Source organism: Alligator sinensis, unplaced genomic scaffold, assembly GCF_000455745.1.
Source record: "Alligator sinensis unplaced genomic scaffold, ASM45574v1 scaffold989_2, whole genome shotgun sequence".
In the NCBI taxonomy this organism is placed as follows: domain Eukaryota; kingdom Metazoa; phylum Chordata; order Crocodylia; family Alligatoridae; genus Alligator; species Alligator sinensis.
Genome location: NW_005842162.1, coordinates 356,637 through 377,415, shown reverse-complemented (window position 1 = coordinate 377,415; position 20,779 = coordinate 356,637). Strand labels below are relative to the sequence as shown.

At 39.8% G+C, this 20,779-nt stretch overlaps 1 protein-coding gene across 1 annotated transcript in view; it reads left to right on the top strand.

The window, feature by feature from the left end:
• TNKS (tankyrase) overlaps positions 1 to 20,779 on the top strand; it is a 254,549-nt gene that overhangs the window by 145,009 nt on the left and 88,761 nt on the right. Inside the window, exons 4-5 of the mRNA XM_025206544.1 lie at positions 9,328 to 9,364; positions 10,235 to 10,310. Coding sequence (XP_025062329.1) covers positions 9,328 to 9,364; positions 10,235 to 10,310 — 113 coding nt within the window. The remainder of the gene's footprint in view (positions 1 to 9,327; positions 9,365 to 10,234; positions 10,311 to 20,779) is intronic.

Sequence of the window (20,779 nt, the reverse complement as noted above, 5' to 3'; positions counted from 1 at the left end):
GCTGCTGTCACCACACACCAGTCCAGTGAGCTTTCTTGCCCCACCCCAGCCCAGCTCCTGGGAGGTGGCGGCACTCCATCCCCACCTACCCATGTGCCACTGCCATCTCCGCTCTGTGTCTGGCCGCACGCAACCTCCCCCCCACTCAGCATCCGGCTGCCAGGGGTACTTAGACTAAAAAAGGTTGAAAACCTCTGATTTAAGTTATGCGGCTTTCTGTAAGTGGAGTAGTTTAGATCAGTAGCAAACAGAATACACATTCGCTCTATGGGCGGGGAGTGGGGTGGAGTGAAAATTTTAGATTGGGTTCTGCCATTTTTAAACCAATCTGTGTGCGCTGAACTTCTGTTACAGCAGGGGTGGGTAATTATTTTGGGTGGAGGGCTGATTACTGAGTTTTGGCAAGCCATTGAGGGCCACATGACAGGCAGGTGGGGCAGATAAATACTAATTTTCTAAATTTTTAGGGGCCCTGCGGGCCAGAGAGAATGGCCTAGCAGGCTGCATCTAGCCCATGGGCTGAATTTTGCCCATCCCTGTGTTACAGGAATAGACTACTTCTGCATGTCAAACTTCTGTTATGGGTATAGACCGGTTTCCGATCACTTACTCAAGTAAAAGTGTAATGTCTTTATCTAACCTCAAAGTAAAAATAAATATAAACAAGCAAAGAATGTTGCTCTTTACAATGCAGTGTTGCTGTACATGGCATATGTTAACAAAAGAAGAAATAAAAACTACTAGTGCATTTTAGAAAAATAGACATTTTTATTTGTTAGGTTTGTTGTTTTTGTTGTTGTTGTTTTTAGAAGATTCACTATCATGGCATTTGGTAGCATTATTAAAGGCAAGGGTAATTCAGCAGGTTACCAAACCTTTTATGAATTATGTCCTTCAATCTGATCTGCTTTAGTTGTCTGGAGGAGAGAGGGAAGGGAGAGAGAGAAAACTAATCTAGAGGAGAAAGATTTGGAGTTTAAAAGGTGTAAAACTTAATTTTATTCATTAGGGCTGCTTGCAGACGTGAAGGGGAAAAAATGGTGCTTTACTTCACACGTGCCACGTTCCTGTGCCAAGCCCAGAAGAGGCAGCGTTGTAGTTGCACCTGGCTTTCCCAACATCTGTAGAGATCAGATGCTTTAGTGGGGCTTTTTTGGTGCTTTTATCTAATAGCTTATTGAATCAGCTTCAAGTCAAAATGCCAAAAAGCCCCACTGAAGTGCCCAATCTATACAGATGCTGCAGAGCTGCGTCAAAGTAATGCATTGCTTCTAGTAAAGCGCTTTTTTTCCCCCTCCCATCACATCTGTCAGCGCCTTAAATTTATATGCCACCCTCCCCAAGAAGACTTAGGGTGTATTACAATAATAGGTAAAACCAGTTCACAAGATATGAAACAACAAAAACAAAAAACCCTCCCAAACAACATCCCAAAATTTAAACTCTACTCTACCCCATCCACTCCCCTGCCTCTCACCCAGGGGAGCCTCTTCTCCCCTTCCCCATGTTACAATTCCACACCCCGACCCTATTCCACAGAGGGACCATAGAACAGGCATGTGTCTTCCTGTACTCCTCCCCCCCCCCCCCCACTTGTTTCTTGCATTCTTTCTTTGTGAACTCCATTTTCTGTAGTGGAAGAATATTATCACAACACTCTAAAAATAAAATTTTCAGCCATGTGTCACTAGAATACTCCCACAGCCTCATGTTTCATGGAATATTAAAATACCTTGTTATGATTTAATGATGTATTTTAGTAGAATTGCTTGCACTACAGCAGGGACGGTCACTCAGGGAAGTGGGAATTTAATATTTTAGTGGATTTGTGTTCATCCGTTCCTTAAAGTGAACTTTGAAATTATGTGACAAATTTTATGTTATTTTATTATTATTATTATTATTATTATTATTATTATTATTATATTATTTTTAAAAGTGCATAAAGTACCTGTGCTAGGGACCCTAATTGCTCCCAGTTTTATTTAACAGATGAACACTTTTTTTAAAAAAGCACCAAAAATGTTTTCATTAAATATGTAGTTGGGGTAAAGTTGACTGCTGTAACGTGTAGGGTACATGGCAGTTCTGTTGTGTAAAGATTTATCAGTATCTGCATAGTTCAACTGAAGGTACAACACTCATGAGCAGTGTCAACTCCAAACTTGCACTAATAAAACACTTAGACATATTTTTAAAAAATCAGAGCCTAAAGAGAGACATTCTCATTTTATTCAACTTTGGAATAAGTGATTGAGATCGAAATCTTGGTCCAAGGAAGTCATAAGTCAAATTCCCATTGACTTCCATAGGGGTAGGATTTGACTCCTGACTTTCAAAAGTGCTAAACCTGCGAGAACTACATTTTACATGAACAGGGGTTCACAGGTGATCAGCACATTTGAAGATCAGTGAGAGGTTCATATCAGTTGGGCTCAGTGTATAGATCTCCATTCCAAGATCCAGACCTATAGTTACAGGCTTACCACTGCATGCTGAGTTCTGTTCTTTTCAAAGATGTTTAAAACAAATCGCCATTATCAAGGATTTGGGATCTCAGTCCTTAATGTAATTTGTTTAAAGAAAACTTTAAAAAATCCAGTTCCAATTCAGTATGAAGGAGAAAATGCTTATATTTTATTTACTCTTTGAAATTGACAAAAAATGTTCTCATCTTCGTTCTCTGATTTTTGCTGTGTATCAGCGGATTTTTTTGTATACTTATCTTCATATAATAAAATAGGAATTTACACTTAACTAAATTGTCTCTAGTGGGTTATGGAATAGAGAAAATCCCACACAATTTACTGATTCGTTTTGATGCACTGGCTGGGGGAGTATTGATTGCACGATTTCACAATGATTACACACTTAATTCATACAACACAATTTTATTTTTAAATTCTTTGCTACGTATATAACACTGCTTAGCTTTAAGAAATACCACAAACATTAAGAACACAATAATTACATATATCAGAAACAATGCTCCGAATGCACTTCCTTCCCAAACAATGCTATAAGAATTAGTATTACAAAAACAACTACAATTACAACTAAAAGTTAAATTTGAATCAATACTGTTATTTTCATAATATACTTACAATCCTAGAATTCTGAGAAGCCAAACACCTAAATATAGTTTCATTCCTCAGTAGTACAATTTAATGGGTTGGCCTCAGTAGTACGGTTCAATGGGTTCGCCTCAGCAATACGATTCAATGGGCTGGCCTCAATACTGATAGGACTAAGTCCCCTTCTTTCAGTCCCTTTCGGGCGCTCTGCAGCTTCAGCGTGAACGAAGAGATTCGTGTTCACGGAGAGGTGATCAGTCTGATCCGGCCTACACTTGCGATTCTTCCTTTGTTGTTCTGCAAGTATAGTCACCTCCAATTTGGGAGAGTAAGTTACAGTTTTCATTGAGTGAGTTACCGCCTTGGGCTCTTCCTACTCAAACCTGTCATTACCCCCAAATTTGGGCTCGGATCTTACTCAACAGATTCTTTTGCTTAGTAATTAGTTTCTTTTGTTGATCATTTTAATTACTTTGGGGAACTTCCATACCACTGCAAGTGACCTTTTCTTACCAATCTGGTCAAAAGGCTCTAGGGTTTGATCTCTCAGAACTCAGGATATTTGCTGAAGGGTCAATTTTCAGGTTCTCTTTGTAAAAGACTTCTAAAGATAAAATTTGAGAGTTAAAACTTTAAGCAAAGTCTGGATCTTTCACACCTAGTCCAAAACAATGACCTAGATAAGGAGATAAATCTTATCTTTTTCCTGAAACTGGCTAATGGGCAACCATTATAAACATTCAGGCTATTTCATTCAATATGACATAAATCAACCAGTAAAAATAGGCCACACTCTCAGAAATATATATTAGATGCCAACAGGATGAAATTATTTATCCTCCTTAATGGGCTCATTTACACGAGACACTTTACTGCGGAGCTGACTAATTAGCTGTGCCATGAAGCGTCACCATCTACATATGTGATACTATTAGGCCGGAGTAAACTAATTAACTCCACTGTAGGACAGTACTGCCCAACACAAGTATTATCCTGTAGCAGCATTATTTAGTGCACCTCAGTGTGCATGTAAACAGTGACTAGGACTGGCTGGGGTACGAGGGTGGTATGGTGCAGGGCTGCCTGCTAGCTAGCCCCACACTAGCACCCTCGTGCCCCAGCCAGCTCTTCTGCAGCATGCTGAGCCAGGTTGGAGCAGCCCTGGGCTGTACTGTCCCATCTCAGCATGCTACACTCCCAGGCACACGTGCAAACTCAGTACCCAGGAGCAATAAACTCCAGTGCAAACTGCACCGGAGTTTATTATGTTGCATTAATTGCACATGTAGACAAGCCCAGTTTTCCCAATTCCTAGAAAAATAATATATTTTATTATTTTTTGTTATTATCTTTGGGTGCAACTGCCTGGCTCCAACCATGCAAAATCAAATGCTAATATTTGATTATCCTGACTAGTTAAAATAACAACAACTTGCTTGTCATAAATAACTCATCATAAAATCCAAGTGTGGGCCAAACAGTTTTAACAAATAAACAGGTCTAGGTAAACACGAGTGTTAATGCAAGATGGAACTACAAATGCCTTGTTCATGTTATGATTTTGCTACATGTTAACTAACGCAGAGAAAAATCACCATTTTCCTAGTATGAATGTATTTTAAAGGAGAGCATGCAGCACTATAACCTGATCCCATATGCTCAGGCAGTTCTGCAGCTAACAGCCATCAGCTACAATTTAAGTTCTTTGCATCAAAAGTTTAAAGTTGTTTGGCTAGGAAATGTTCTGGATCACTGATTATTTTAGTATTCTCTAGGATAGTATATTAAAAATCGTTTATGCTACTAGTGGAGTGTTTTTGGGGCATGATGTTGTGGATGCTATAATGTGTTCAGGAGATGCTGGCTCAGTTTCTGCAACACTTCTCTGCTGAATCTGCAGTAGCTAATATTCTGCAGAAGCTTCAAGTAAAATAAAACTTGAAATGTCAAAGTTTGGTAAATATATCTGCAAATAATATGATTATTTATTCCTTTTATTCTTTTAGAATTATATCATTACTTTTACTTTTTGCTGCCCTGCAGTTGTTAGCACAACTCATTTTACATTAATGATCCATAGCTGCATTATGCAAGTTGAAAGTGTAGGAGATGGAACTCTTGGTAGCTTGGTGAAGGGATTTTTTTTTATTTGGGAACATACAGGAAACAATTGGGGGGTTGGTACATAGGAGCGGAGGTTTGGTGGGTTTAGCTGTAAAATCTCTGGTTTCCTTTTTTCTGGTTATGGTGGATAAAGCATGCAAATGAAAGGATAAATCTAATCCTGTGGGTGGAAATGGCATCTAATACAAGGTCTTGGCTAAGGGATGGGCTAAAATTATTTGCAGCACTGAGTCTAGCTACAGTTTTACTTCTGATTCTTAATGCCAAAATCTGACAATCTTAGCACTCGTACCCCCAGCCCAGGTCCTGTGCTCCCTCTGGAATGTTTCTGCCAAAATCATCAGCATTGACCCTGTGGTTGGAAGGACTTTCTATCTCTTGCAAGCTGAGAATTACTGAAGTACTTCAAAGAGCAGTTTGTACTACACTAGCTAAAATCCTCTGAAAACTGAACATCACTTTTTGTGAAGCTATACATCTCAGCCCATCTAAGGGGTATTTTTTAATTGTGTTCTTATATTGGTCCAAATCAGTCCATTTTTTTTATGTTTAAATCATTGTCTGAGGCTGGTGCTCTCATTTTATTTGATTTCCATTCTAGATTTTAAATTAATCCATAACACAGGCATGTATGTCTATCAGAAATACTCTGCAAACTAAATTTATCATTGTATAGCTTCAGCCAAATGATGCAGTCTGAGTCTGTTTTCTTGTATAATTTGATGCTACAGCATAACGAGGGTTTGCAGGGCTTTCTCTTTTCATTGTTTGCAAAATATAATCTTTGTATTGGAAATTTTCTTAGCACAATAAAGTGATAGTTATGTACAAGAAGCTTTTTTTCTAAGCTGTAACATAGTTCAGGAAAGCTGTGACAGGTTTTAAAAATCCCATGTCCTTAGTTTTGACATCAAGCCCTATCTTTAAATAGCAATGATTTTTAGAAATGTAGTTGATTTGCTTAGTTATACTAAAAACTATATTTTGAATTGAGATCTTATTTTAAGTTTCTGTTCAATATTAATATGTCTTTGTATTCATGCTGTTTGGTGCAGTTTTTTGTGTCATATACATACACCATTATGGGGGGTGTTGTGTCAAAGCCAAGAGGTGACACTGCAAGATGTTTCCTCAATCTGAATATGGCCACCAACATTACAGTAATATAAATGATATTTTTTCATAATTCTTATAAAAGAAATCTAGTTACATAGTATAACAAAATGTAAATATTTTATTCACAAGCCAGTTGGTGCTGTTCATTTTCCATTGGTGTAAAGCATTCTAGTTTTGTCCAGCATTTTTTTGTCTTCAGTAAGCCAAAATAGGGAGCATGTCATGGCATAAAAAATACATGCAGGAAACTTCTCTTGTTGAGCTTGCAGGACAGTAGGGAAACAAGCTATCACACTTTACCTTTTTTTTTTTTTTCTTCAGCCTTCATGTCTTCATTGCCAAAGGGCCACGGTGGATAGACTCTTCCAAAAATGAACCTAATCTTGTTCCCCTAATAATCAAATTCAATGCCACAGTTGTTGATTTTAACTTTGTCATAAAGATGTTGGCCAGGTATGAATGTTCATTTTCTTGTAGGAGAATCGCCATTCTCTTGATAGAAATCAAAAGTGTACAGATGTTCAGGCTATTTCTCCTGGAGAACAAAAATGGCTGGCCACTCAGAGAGGAAAACAGTGTGGCAAAAAAACAGAATAAATTGCTCCTGGGCGAGTGTCTTCTGGAAGACTGAATGTCTATATGCTTTCCCCCATCTTAACTTCTCCTGGGGGAAAGGCTCCCTGCTTTATTGAGACTGGGGTCACCCCAGTCTTGAGAAGGTGTAGAGGCAACTGCTTCCTACCTCCTGTAGTTTGCGAGGGGAGGGGAGTAGCAACCAGTATTCCCTGCCTCTCCCAAACGAGGCAGTCCCCAGTTTCAGGAAGAGACAGGGGGTTTTGCCAGCTCCTGCCAGCTCCCCTTTGCAGTTCCTGTTGCCCAGCTGAGCACCAGGGCAGCGATTTAGAAACTGGCATCTGGGAGTGAAGCTCTGGGAAACATCTCCATTACCAGCTCCCCCTCGCACCCAGGCATCCAGATGAGTCACCCAGTGACTAACCTTTAAATCACTGCCACTCCCATCCGTCTGAGTGGCAGGGGACAAGGGAAAGCCAGAGGGTCTGAGAGCCAGGCATGCAGAGGCTTTTCCCAGCCTGACTCCTGGCCCCTCCAGCTTCCTCTTTCTGCCCATACCACCTTGCTGACCTAAAGCAGTGTGGGGTGCCATGTCTTGCAGCAAAGGCTGCCATGTCTTGCAGCAAACTGCCCCTACCTCACCACGCACTGCTGTTGGTCAGTCCAGAGCAGCGTGGCGTGAGGCAAGCTCCTGTGCCTCAAGACTCCCAGAGCCTTGCTGCAGTGGCTGAAGGTTACCCCTGAGTCAGCCCAAAAGAGCTCAAGGAACAAGGGGAAAACTGAGAGGGTTCCCACCATGAGAGAATACAAGGAACAAGGGGAAAACTGAGAGGGTTCCCTCCAAGAGAGAATCCCCCCCTCCTGCCAATCAGCAGCTGCCAAGTACCACTTGGCAGGGGAGAAGGCAGGCTATCAATTGGCTCCCAAAAGGGCAGTGGGAGGTGGCCCAGGGAGCAACCCTTTTCTGCCCCCTGGCTGGAGAGGTTGCCTGTGAAGTACTTATGTACAGCCCAGCACCCAGGCTAACTTTCTACTGGAAGAAATTTCTTCCAGTAGAAGTGAATATCTGTATTCAGCCTTTTTTGCTGCTGCAATTCACTGGCTCTTCTGTAATAATGAAGTTGAAAAGAGCAATTCAAATGTCATCTGCTGGTGATTAGAAAAGCTTTAAGTGATGTCAGAGTAGTAAGTTGTTCAGGAGGGAAGACTCATGGCTGTTAGCTGGGGAGGTAAAGAGTGAGGAGAACTCTGATCTTTAAGGAGTTTTTCAATATGTCAGCTGCCTCATCATTCTCTTGACGGATTTTTTTTTAAGTTAATGGTAGCTTCACTAGGCATCAATAACAAAGGAAGGTGGTAGTGTAGGTTCTCAATAGAGCTTTAATTCTCTACTTCACTTATGGAGAAAAAACCTGTCTCCCATTTTTTTTTCATATCTACCTTTGATTATTTGCATTAGTCTTCTGGCTGCTGTGTCTACTAAACATTTCAAGCTCTCCGTTAATGTTGCTGGAACGTTCTTCTTTTAGTGGTTTTATGAAGATACTTTAAAATGAGCTTTCTAAATTCCAAATATAAATTCACTTCGCAATTTGTAATGAAAGTGCCATTTTGATTCAGGTTAGTTAACTTAGAAATGTTACTCATTTGTACTTATGTGCCAGAATAGTGTCTTTGCTTTGTGCTGCTTTTAAGATATTCAGGTGTTATTTTAACATTTATCGCAATCATTCCCATGAGGTTTTTTTGTTTTTGTTTTATAAATTTGACAATTTATGATTTACAGATATATTTGATATGTTTAATTGTAGGCTTAGTAATTCCACCTTCCAGATGTTCATGCCCTTTTGTCCACATTTTATATTTGTAAAAAGTATGATTTTCCTGAAGACTAAAACAAAGATCAGGATTTTTAATATTTTTAATTTTTTGCACTACTGTGAGCTATTGCTCTTTTTAAGGACTCACTGAAGTTTAATATTACCATTCAAACAAACTAGTGAGTGCCTCAGAGACTGGTTATTTGTACCTTTTAAAGACCCATACTGCCTTGCTTTTGTCTCAGAATTTATTATGCTTCACAAGTATACTGTGACATACTGAATAGGAAAGTGGGGGAGGGGACATTGTCTTCAGCTGGCATGCTGTTATCAGAGGGAATGTGTTTCTGGACACAAGATTTAGCATTCATTGGTTGTCTGAAGAAAGCCATTTCATCTGAGGATTGGACAAGAAGCTGCGTCAATTTGCTGCCCGTCTCCAAGGCACTGGTGATGCTGCCTTCACAAGCTGGCTAACGTCACAGCTCCATCACCCAGCGGGGTGTGGGCTCTTTTTTTTTTCTCCTCTTCTCTGTTTTAATTCTGTATTTGCTTCCTACTGCATTTCTTAATCTGTCTTCTGCCAAATGCTAACAGCATGATATTTTGCAATCATTTAGGTGAATACAAGAAGGACGAACTCTTGGAAGCTGCTAGGTGAGTACTGCTTGTAATGTAAAGCATATATTTTGGAGTGGGAAAGGAAGAGGAAAAAGGATCTTTTACACTGTAACGTTTTGTTATTGCCTTTCTATGAAATGATGCAGGCAAACCACTTAATTAGCATAAATCTCTTCCTACTTTACAGTCTGTCACATACAAAAGTCTGTTTGTTTAATTGAAATCCCCGAATATGGTGGTAATAAGGTTAATATTAAGTGAGTTCTTGCCTTAAGCTGCTAGAAATCCCATTTAGCGACTGTTCTTTTTAGGTGCAGATTACATATTGTTGGAGTATTTTGCTTTTTTTTTTTTTTTTAGTTTCGCTGTTTTAAAGCTTATTTTCAGACCGTTTCCTACCCAAACACAGCGTAGGAAAGCTTGAACAAGAGGTGTAAAGTTTAATCTGATATTCTAGAAATGCATTCATCTTTCCTTCTGACAGCTTATAAAATAGTTACGCTTACACTGTATTTGCCTTTCAGTATTGTTTTAAATGGTTTTATAGCTATTTAGAATGTTATGAAACTTATGCTCTGAAAAATAATAGATAACATTTAATTCAGAAGATGGCTTTCAGCAGATAGTAAAACAAGCTAAAGGAAAGATTAATTATAAGGTTGAAGATGGATATTAAGAGATGCTTTTGCATGATGTACTGTAGTATGTTTGATAGAAAATAGAAGAATATTTTGCATTTTATCAGCAGGTTTAAAAACACTTGCGAGATAATTTGGCAGGTACATATTGCGCATACAGAGTGGCAAATATTCTCATAGTGGATATTAATATGAAACTCCTTATTAGATCTTTCACAAAAAGACATGTCTTGTTCTCCTGTCTCCCTTTTCCCTCTCCCATTTGCAGGAGCGGTAATGAAGAAAAACTAATGGCTTTACTGACTCCTTTAAATGTGAACTGCCATGCAAGTGATGGGCGCAAAGTAAGTTAATATTCTGTATTTTTAACGTTTTAGAAAGGTATATTTAAAGACATTTCAAAATGCAGGTGTTTAAATCAAGGCAGTTTATATGGTTCAATTCTAATTAATGTCTGTTCACCATGAAACTAAATGCTGCTGTACTTGATATTGGCACTTGTGACAGATCAACAGAGCCAGTGAACCATGTATTTTGAGTATGCCTTTTCTTAAATGTCAGGTGCTGGATTGTTTGTAAAATAAAACTGTACAGCCTTTCATACGAAGAACAGAGTATCCCAGTTTAGATTTAAAAAATCAGTAAAGAAGCAAAGGTTTGCTTGTTACCACACTCTATACTTTATGGTCATGTTTTTGACGTTGTTTTCGGAAGTTGCATTCGCAGTTCTTAATACCCTCCAAGTTACAGATGACAGCATCTTAATGAGATTAGCGCCTAATGCATTTTCTTAACTTTGACATTATGCTGTTTGGGTTGACTGTGATTTTATTTACTAGGTATATGGAAAGAAATAAAGGTTAGACAGGAATTGGGTGTTGGGGGGACATTTACAGTGAAGGCAGAATAGGTGGCAGGGATTTTTAGGATAGGTTCATGTAAATTATATGATGTGCAGCTATCTGATTTCTGTGCTTTATGTTGTTCATGTCATGTGATTTGTGATATTTTAGACAGTCACACTACTAGCAGACACAGATCTGTCTAGCCTGTTAGGCGTACAAACTTTGACTGTTCCTGAAGTATATACCAAAATATTTTTAATATACATGGTTTAAAAAAATATGTTGCATGGAACCATGCATCAGATTCTTGAGCTTTTGAGCTAATCCAGGTAGAGGGGCAGTTGGGGTTTGAAAAAACATGCATTTTGCATTCTTATTTGTCTTCAAAGTATTTTCTGTGTAATATCTTTCGATATAATGAGAGCGCTGACCCAATCCCTCAGCTCATACGAACTGGCAGAGCTTCACTGAAGTCAGTGGAGATATGCTGATATAGTCTAGCCACCAGTCTGGCCCACGTTTTATAGAAGGGAAAATACCCCAAACCTTGCCTTTAGTAAGTGAACATTGTGTTGAGTACTTCATTTGTGGAAATATGTCTGTAAAGTCTGTCAGCATAGCCATGAGTAGCAGTTCTTAAATGAGAAGTAATCATTTACAATAGAAAATTTTAAATGTCTTCTAACTACAAGATGTAGAATAATACTTTAAAATTTTTAAAGTTGTTATCAATAATTGAATACTTTTGAATCTTGAGGGGGCAGGCTGCTTAATTTTAAGACCCATGAAAAGAAATCACTGCTTTATTTTTGACTTGGTATGGGATTCAATGGTGCATTTTCCCTGTCTTAAAAAAATGTAGAAAACAGGTTTTGTGTGTGTGTTGCAAGGAATTCTCTCTCTCTCCCCACACACACACACACACACACACACACACACACACACACACACACACACACACACACACACACACAGGCATACTTGTGTATGTAATGACATGTAAGCGAATATAAGCTAATTTACTACCTAAACATCAACCTTATTTAATTTTATCTGTGATGTACTTTTTTTAGTTTTAGATTTAGTTCCATGCATCTAAGTGATCCTGTTTTTTATTTTGTGTGTCATATATCTATATCTATATATAGATATAGATATATGACACACAAAATAAAAAACAGGACTGCGTAGATAAAGTATTGTTTAAATATTAATGATATACTAGTTTATTATAGTTAAGCACTAAGGCACACAGCAGTGCATTTCTGGGTGAGTAATTGGGCCCTGTAGCTACTGATGGAAGTCACAAGTCTGCCTTTGGCCTCAGATCAACAAGAAGATGACTCCCTGTGCTGCCTAGAATTTTTAGCTCTCTAAAATCCAAATTACATGCAAGAAAATAGTACTCAGTTTCCATTGTTTACATGGTATGGCAGCTCTTGTATAAATCTGAATTCTGTCCAAAACTAAAAAAAGTATATCACAGATAAAATTAAATAAGGTTGAAGTAATAAATTAGCTTATATTTGTTTAAATGTCACTACATACACAAGTATGCCTGTAAGGTGATTTACATTTGAAAACGATAAGACATTCTGCTAATTGTTAAGACTGTATCCTTTATCTTCACAGTAGGCAGTGTCATGGAAATGTGTACAACCAACCAAATTTATCTGCTAAATTTTGAGACTTTTATTTTATTTTTTTTTTATCTTTTTCAATGTTTGGGTGCAAAATATTAATTTAAGTAAAAAGTATTCTTCATAAGGATAAGGCTGTCCAGTTGAAAAGTATTCTATTTTAGAATGTGGCTTTCAGGTCCTGTAACAGTGCAAGATTATTTTGTCAGATTTCTGAAAAATGTATTTTTTTAATCCATTCAAATTACCTGAAATTTAGAGCTGATAGCATAAGAAATTGTGAGCATCTGAGCCAAACTGGTATTGCTGTATATACCTAGTTATCCTATATAGCAGCTTATGATCTCACAGTGTTTTTTTTATAATAATGTATCTTCGTTTTTTATATTTCTCTTTATTTATTGGCAGAAACTCATCAGACATTTTACCTGTAACTATTATAGTCTCAATTTATAAATTCATGTATTTTGCATCATTACTTATTTTTATGAGGATTTCTTTTGTAGAATGTAATGATAAAATGGAAAGTTCTTGAATATGACATCCGCTAGGGATTCATGGTTCATAGAATTGAAGGGTGTGGATTCTTTTAATATTAGTTCTGTGGTTTCAGTGCAGATCAAATTACTAAAATTAATTATTTTCTAATTATAGAAACATTTGTGAAATATGTTTATAATCAGAATCCGGTTCCTACTGGGTAGGTGTCCTCATCATAAACAGGATGGTAGCTGGCACTGATATCCTCTCTGTCACCCTCTTTTTGTTTAGCATAGGGGCCAAAGATAGAATGGACATGGACACTGAACTCTTGAGTACTTTCTTATCTTTGATGTGGTTCCTCCAGGTCAAGGTTTTAACAGATAACCTGGTGCTATGGAGAAGCTTGCACTGGTGATGTCTGCCTGTGGCTAAAAGATGATCTTCAGTTTTCATTGATACTGTATTAATACTTTCTAGAGTGTTTTTAGGATAGAGGAAAAAAGATGAGAGCACATACAAAACCAAACCAAAACAGAACAAAACAAAACACATCTGCTAAAGCACTCCCAAGATTGTGGTTATCTTTGCAAACAAAGATTAACTGTAATTTATGGGTTTTATTATGATTGTAGAGTAAAACAAACAAGAATATTGCACAGAAACATCTATCTGCCCAAACATTTAAGCTAATTTTGCTAACTATAGGTTTATATGTGTACAGAATATATAAGGGTGCTTGTGCATGAGTGCATAAAGATGCTATGCAGATAAATGTGTTAGTGTAGTTGGTGTACATAATAAATTCCTTGTCAAGACAAATGAAAATATTATATAGTGGTAGCATTTCACAAAAAATTCATTCTATTAAAATATCCCTGTTGTTCCCTTTTAAAAAATCTTGTTTATTAGAGTTACAAGGTAATCATCCTTTACCACAGTTTACTCTTGCTTTGATTTTAAGAGGATGTTGAAGAAATCATTGGAGTGTGACATCATTGCAGCCCTTCCAGTTAAATCACTATAGAAGTTAATATATGACATATTATTTACTTTGTGAAAAGGGGATTTGCTCATGTGGATGGAGCCATATTGAGTACATCTCAGATGCATAATGAGTCTCAAGGCCAAATAGCACTGTGCCCAGTCCCTGAATTCTAACATACTGAATAATACATTGGGTTATAATATCTAGAGAGTTATGTCCTTTGGAGAAGATAGAGACTGAAGTTAGTGGATATTACTGGGTGTTCAACTGCTTTGAAAATGAGATCGCTTGCTTAAGAAGCAACATGAAAGTTCCGTACCTTCTTGACAGCCCCATTTTAAAAAAATGTATACTTTAAGGTCTATGTCACATTTTGAAGAAGAGTCTTGGTGGATTTTCAGAACCTATTTTTAAACATTTTTAAATAATGGGTCCTAAACTTGTCATTGGCAGCCAAAAGTCACGTTATTTTGTCCTGAGAGTAGCATGCTCTTTTTGGAACACACACATGTTGGCCAACTGATTTTTTGCGGGAGAGAAGAAATGCTATTCAAAAAGAGAGAGAAAAAATAATAAATTGTCTCCTGGTTCGAAGTGGAGTTAAGATAATGTTGTAATTCACTGATCACACTTTGGAAGCTTCTGCAGCAAACACATTTCTGAGATGCTCGGGACCTCCTTGATATTTTAAAGTCCAAAGGTGAGTGAGTTGCTTCTAACCTAAGAAAAACATTGGTTTTATCATTCTAGATAGGTTCCAATCTAAACCAGCCTGGTTGCTTCCTTTGTTTCCTGCCCATTTTATAAAGTGAAATGGAGCCATCTCACTTTATACATTTTGAGAAGAATACTGCATTTTTGTGTTACGGCTGGGATATTTGCTGAATATATAAGTCTCTCTCTCTCTGTCTCACATAGCCAGATCCCTGTGGCATAAAATTACTAAGAGTGATATCACCAGGCATATTTGCCTGTTGACATTTTTTTAACAGTGGAAGTAACCACCCGTGAAAAGTTTGATTTCAGGTATTTGTCCAGCATCATATAGATACTCTGTTGCAGAGACAGAAAGAAAATCTGATTCCTAGGGCATAATTCAGTAGCCTTAAATATCAGATCATCTTTTGTATTCTTGCAGTTCCCTGCCTTATTCAACATGCACACCCTTTTTACACCTCATTCAGCATAGACATCCTTTTGTCAACTAGAACCAGAGTCCTATGGACAGCATACTCCTTCACAGCCCATCTTAGATATGTCACTAGAGCAGGCTTGTTCTGTCTAGTGAATGGGGCAGGTGTCTAGTGAAAGAAATAGTCTAGGGTAAGCATGTAATTAAAAATTGTATCGTAATGTATGCAAATTCCCTCATCCAGTCTCAATTTAAAACCCCTTTTGCCACCAGCCACCATTCTTCCTTGGCTTCCAGTTTCTATCCCCCATCCTTATCAGTTCCCAGCAGCCAGTCTCCTTAGGCACTTACACATATATGGGGAGCCTGCTCCGACGCGCTGAACATCTCCTGGAGCACATAAATTGATGTGCTCTGGCAGCCTTGCACGTCACGTGTGTCAGCAGCACAACGTGCTGCTGCACTGAGAAAATGGTGGCGGTGCGCTTTGAAATAAAACACGTTCAGTGTGCTTTAGTTCAAAGCGCCCTGCCACCATTTTCTCAGCATGGGGACATGCTGTGCTGCTGATGCATGTGACATGCAGGCGCTTTTAATTAGTGCAGCTAATTACTCACCTTTCCCCATTATTGAATTTACTATGCAGTAGATAAAGCAAACTCTGTAGTTGCTATATAGAAGGTGCACATTAGGAACTCTGGTTTTGCAGCGGATACCTATCCTATATAGGCTGATGAATAGCAGCAACCTGAACCCAGGGTCATCCCCAATATAGTACATATGTGGAGGGAAAGTAGCCTAGAGCCTACTCTAGTCCTGAAGTGCTAGTAACATCTACAGGGAATCTTTAATTTTTGTGTGGGATGTTGAGAAGTTTCACCTTTCTTTTCTTCTCATCCTTTCCTCTTGCCCTCACCCCTCCAGGGATCCAAACAGAGCAAGCTTTGAGCTTCAGCACCTGAGTTGATGCATGTTGAGTAAGCACAATGTCAGCTCTCCACTGGAGCGAAGAGCTGGGGCTGTGGACATGGCCTTGGTCTCTGCTTTGGGGACCCGGGATACTTTACCTTATTCTGCCCTCAGAAGTAGTTTGACCCATCCTTTGACTAGGAAACTCCCAAGGCCAGCCACAGGGAAGAGGCCTAAGCCAAAGCCCAGTCTTTTCCCATTCTGTACCTGTGTTGATGTTTTGGGTACATCCACCATATTGAGGCAACTCCACTACATCTACAGGTCTTCCTTTGACTTTGGCATTTTGCCATGGCTGACTTCTTCCAGCCATGAACATTGACTTTGGGGCTTCTGGAAGTTGTTATGGATATGAAGTTTGTTGGGATCCACTGTATGCCAGTACAGTGTAAGGCTACCCTTGACATGATAAAGGCCATCAATAGGTCCTTACTGTCATCAAGCCTAGTTATAAGGCAAATGTCCTTCCTTGCTATCTTCTCCCATAGGACCACTGGGTATTTTTACTTTGATCTGATCCATGCCACAAACTTCCTGATCATCCTGGGCATACATTGGCTCTTGCTCTACAACCCTTGTTTAGCAGACGTTGGATGGGTTCAGTTCAAGTCTACAATGCCAGTGAGGCTGCTGCTTGGTTCTGAGCTTTTTGTTCGGTCTCTTCCAAGATGACTTCCAAGTCATCACAATGCTTTTAGGAAGACCAGCTTCATCAAGTCTACCCAAAACCCTGCCACCAGCTCTCAAATAGCTATGTACTCGCATTTGGCAGATTCTTTAAATAAAAAACTAGCTAACTAATTGCCACCCCATTCCCCAGATTATTACCCCATTGATCTTCAGCCCAATTCCAAGTTCTCTCTTATCTTCTTGCAGAGCTTGAATTCAAGGTCTTGAGGAGAGGAGAATTTTAAGACTGGAATAATCTCCCCATTAGGGGCCCCGGTACTTTTTTTTCCTTAGCAGATGGTTTTTTTTACATCCTTCTGTCGATTAGTAGGCCTTTGATAAGGTCACTCTGAAGAATACATATACTTTGTCATTGGTTAGCCATTTAACTGCTTGGAATCTCCTTGGAGATTACAACCAGATCTACATTTAAGAGGGGAGTGAGTGGAAATTGGTCTTCCTAGCCAGGTATGGGGACTTCAAATATCTGATGCCCTTCAGTTTGTTCATCACCCTGGAGTTTAGTGATGGTTTCTGTGACATGATCAGTCAGATTGTGGTTGTTTATTTGGAGAACATTCTTATCTTGAAATAAGGGTAATACAGATAATCACTATCCAAGTATGCATGTGGTTTTAATATGATTAAATCACATTGTAAATCAGTGGTTCTTAACCTTTTTGTACCAGGAGCCATTTGTAAACATTGATAGCCAGTCTTGACCCACAGCCTTGTAGGCCCCAGCCCCACAGTGTGTGGGGCTGGTGAGTGTGTGTGTGGGGGGGGGGCATGTGTCCCCTCCAGATTTGTGCAGGCACAGGGCTGCAGCCTGGCCAGACCAGCATGAGCAGGAGCTGCCTTGGTTGGTGAAGTGGGTGGGTTGGAGTGCAGGGGGGGTAGAACAGGGCAGTAAGACTGGTTGCTGCCACCACCATAAGCTCCGCACCAGCCATCGCACCACCAGCACAAGGAGTAATGGATGGTGAGGGGGGAGCATGCTGCCCTCACCACCTTCTGCTGTTAGCTGCTTGTGCACTGGGCCATGGCTCTACTCTGCTGCCACGGTCCAGTTGCCAGCAACTAGTCTTGCTGTCCTGCTTCATCCTTCCACACTGGGACCCACCTACTGGGCTGCAGAGGCAGCTCCAGCCTGTACTGGTCCAGCCAGGTTGCAGCCTTGTTCCTGCACAAATCGGGGGGGGGGGGGGAATTTCCCCCCCTTGATGCATCACCTTTGCCCCCCAACTCCCACTGACATGTCGTCTGTGCACCCCCTACCCCCTCCCTGCCCCATAGATTTACATGTGGAGAGCTGTTCTCCACCCTGCCTGGCTGCCATATGCATGTATGTACATACACATGGTGCCCCCTGTGTCCCGCTCCCTCCAGCCCCTTGCAGGCTGGAATGCTGCCAGCATGCTAGATTTCATCACCACCTTACCTTCCAGTTGCAGGATGGCATCCTTCTCTGGGAGGAGCACATCTCTTTACCTGAGAAGGAGCCATACTCAAAGGTCCTTAGATTGTCACAACTCTGTATCAACATTCCTTTCCTTGGCCATGCTACTCCACCACCCAAGCAATGACTGCTGAAAGACGAGAAGAATTCAACGTGTAGCAGATCCTGGACTCCAAGAGAATCTGGGAAAAACCAAATTCCCTAGTAAACTAGAAGGGCTGTTGACCAGAAGACTGTTCCTGGAAACCTGCAGAAAATGTCCCCATGCTCGATCTACAAGAAGCACCCTGATAAGTCCAGTCTGACAGTGCCAAGGGGGAATCTTGGGCGGGGGACAGGTACTGTCAGGATCTCAGGGGAAGCAGATAGCCAGCTTTGGCCAGTATCTGTCTGACTCATCTGAGAGCAGTGAAGCATTAGCTGGATGAGCCAGCTTTTGCAGCAGTGCCTTGTTTGCCTTATAGACTTGGTTTCTGAGAGCAGTAACTCAGATATTTAAAGCAGCAAGATTTAGGTGTGTTCAACACTGAAGTTTGTGTTTGTTTCTCTAAGCCTCTGTCCAGTCCCCTGATTCATGTCTTGGTTCCTACGTTTGCCTCTTATCTTTGGCTCCTGACTCTCATCTCGAGTCTGGGCTGTTAACTTGGTTGCTGACCTTCGGCTAGCGTCCCGATTCCTGTCTTTGGGTCCTAATCTTCACTCATATCCTAGTTGCAGATCTTGACTCTAACCATGGGCCAGACCATTCACACTCTTGTCCCTTGCAAGCTAAATAATGAACAATCAGTATCTTTTAGAGGAAAGAAACTATAGCATGTATTAAAATTTCATTTACAGTAGCAACAGCATTGTTTAACTATTGGGAGAATTGATATGTGGCTCAGGATAGACAAAAATTGTAGATTGCAGTGAAAGACCTGTGAAAAATTACCTGAAAATGAGTTTATTTTACTATGCCCCAGGGGTATGTCTGAATATTTGGATGTGCTGTGTCTATGTTTCTTTAAATATGGATCATGCATAATGTATTTGATTTAAATGTAGGTAAATACATTATCTTTACTCAGCTTTTACTAGATTTCTGGTGTATAATTAGATTATTTTTTCTTATCTGTTGCTTTGGTAGTGGTGCTAGGTATTTTTATTAAGCTATAGGTCTTGTCTATAGGTGAAAATAGACAAATATTAAGCTATAGGTCTTGTCTATAGGTGAAAATTAATCAAGAATGAAATAAAATGTAAAGTAAAGCAGATTAACTGTTCTGGATTAACTCCATGAATTGATGTGCTTATTCTAGGGTAAGACATCTAATTTATTTTTAATTTAATTATAGTAGTTTAAGTTAAACTAGGAAAAGCACACTTTTCAGAATATGTGCATCTTCTGCACATGGAGTTAATCCAAAATACCTATTTCAGAATAATTCCATGTGTAGATTATCAGATACTTCTTACAGTGGGGATACATGAAGATTTGTGGTTATATGTTAATGCTAATAATAAATTTTAACAGTAATAGCATGCTCTAGATCAGCAGATTGTCATCCGTAGTTCAACAAACCTGTGATGTGCTTCTCAGTTCCTTAAAACTGCTATCTAACAGATGTCTCTGTCTGCACTAGGTTCTGTGGGGTGCTTTGACCATTTGAGACATGCTAAAAACTAAGTACAAGAAATTCTTGTTTTCTTTTTCAAGGCTTATTGGTCATACAGACAAACAGTGAGTTACACTTTTTGGTTTATGAAAGCATGAAATTATAAAATGCATAAATTATCATTTATCAAGTGCTTGTAATGCACAAATGGCAGACAAGGATTTTTAGGTAAATCTGGTACCTTTTATTAGATCAACTAAAATAGTTGGAAAAATTCTTCTTTGCAAGCTTCTGGGTAGAAACGCCCTTCTTCAGACAGAGGGAACATCAGCAGAAAGCTTGCAAAGTTTGTCCCTTAAAGACTGCAAAGAAGAATTTTTCCAACTATTTTAGTTGCTCTAATAAAAGGTATTAGATTTACCCAAAGAACCTTGTTTGCTTATGTCCTTAGTTAGACCACCATGGCTACAACCAACACCCCTCACACCTTGTAAACAAATAGTTCTCAATAAATTAGATTTTTACAGTACAGGCTGTCCTCAGGCTTACGACACAATTGGTTCCTGAAAACCTCATCTTAAGTTGAAACGTCGTAAGTCGGAACCAATTTTCCCATAGGAGCAATGTTATAAATGGGACATTGGTTCCTTTACCATGCTTGATACAGCTGTGTCCAGCTGGTAAGTCTGTTGTGGTGGAAGGGGAGGGGGGATAGAAGGGCGTGGGGGGCAGATCAAAGCCCCTGCAGTGAGGGAGGGGCCTGGGGCTGGTGCAAGTGCTGGCCAACCAGAGCCAGGCAGGCACAGGACTGAGCTGCGGCTCATGGTGGGGTGGGGGTGAGGGCACAGGGAGGGAGGGGGCTGAGCTGCAGTCTGGGTTGGTGCGGCAGCTCTGGGAGCGGGGCCTGTGCCCTCCCACCACTTGTCCAGCTGGGGCAAGGTGGGCACAGGACAGAACCGCTGTGCTGCCTCTGGACAAGTGGCACACAGTGGCAGGGGGTACCCCCCCCCCCCCAACCCCCCGGGTCAGCCAAGGG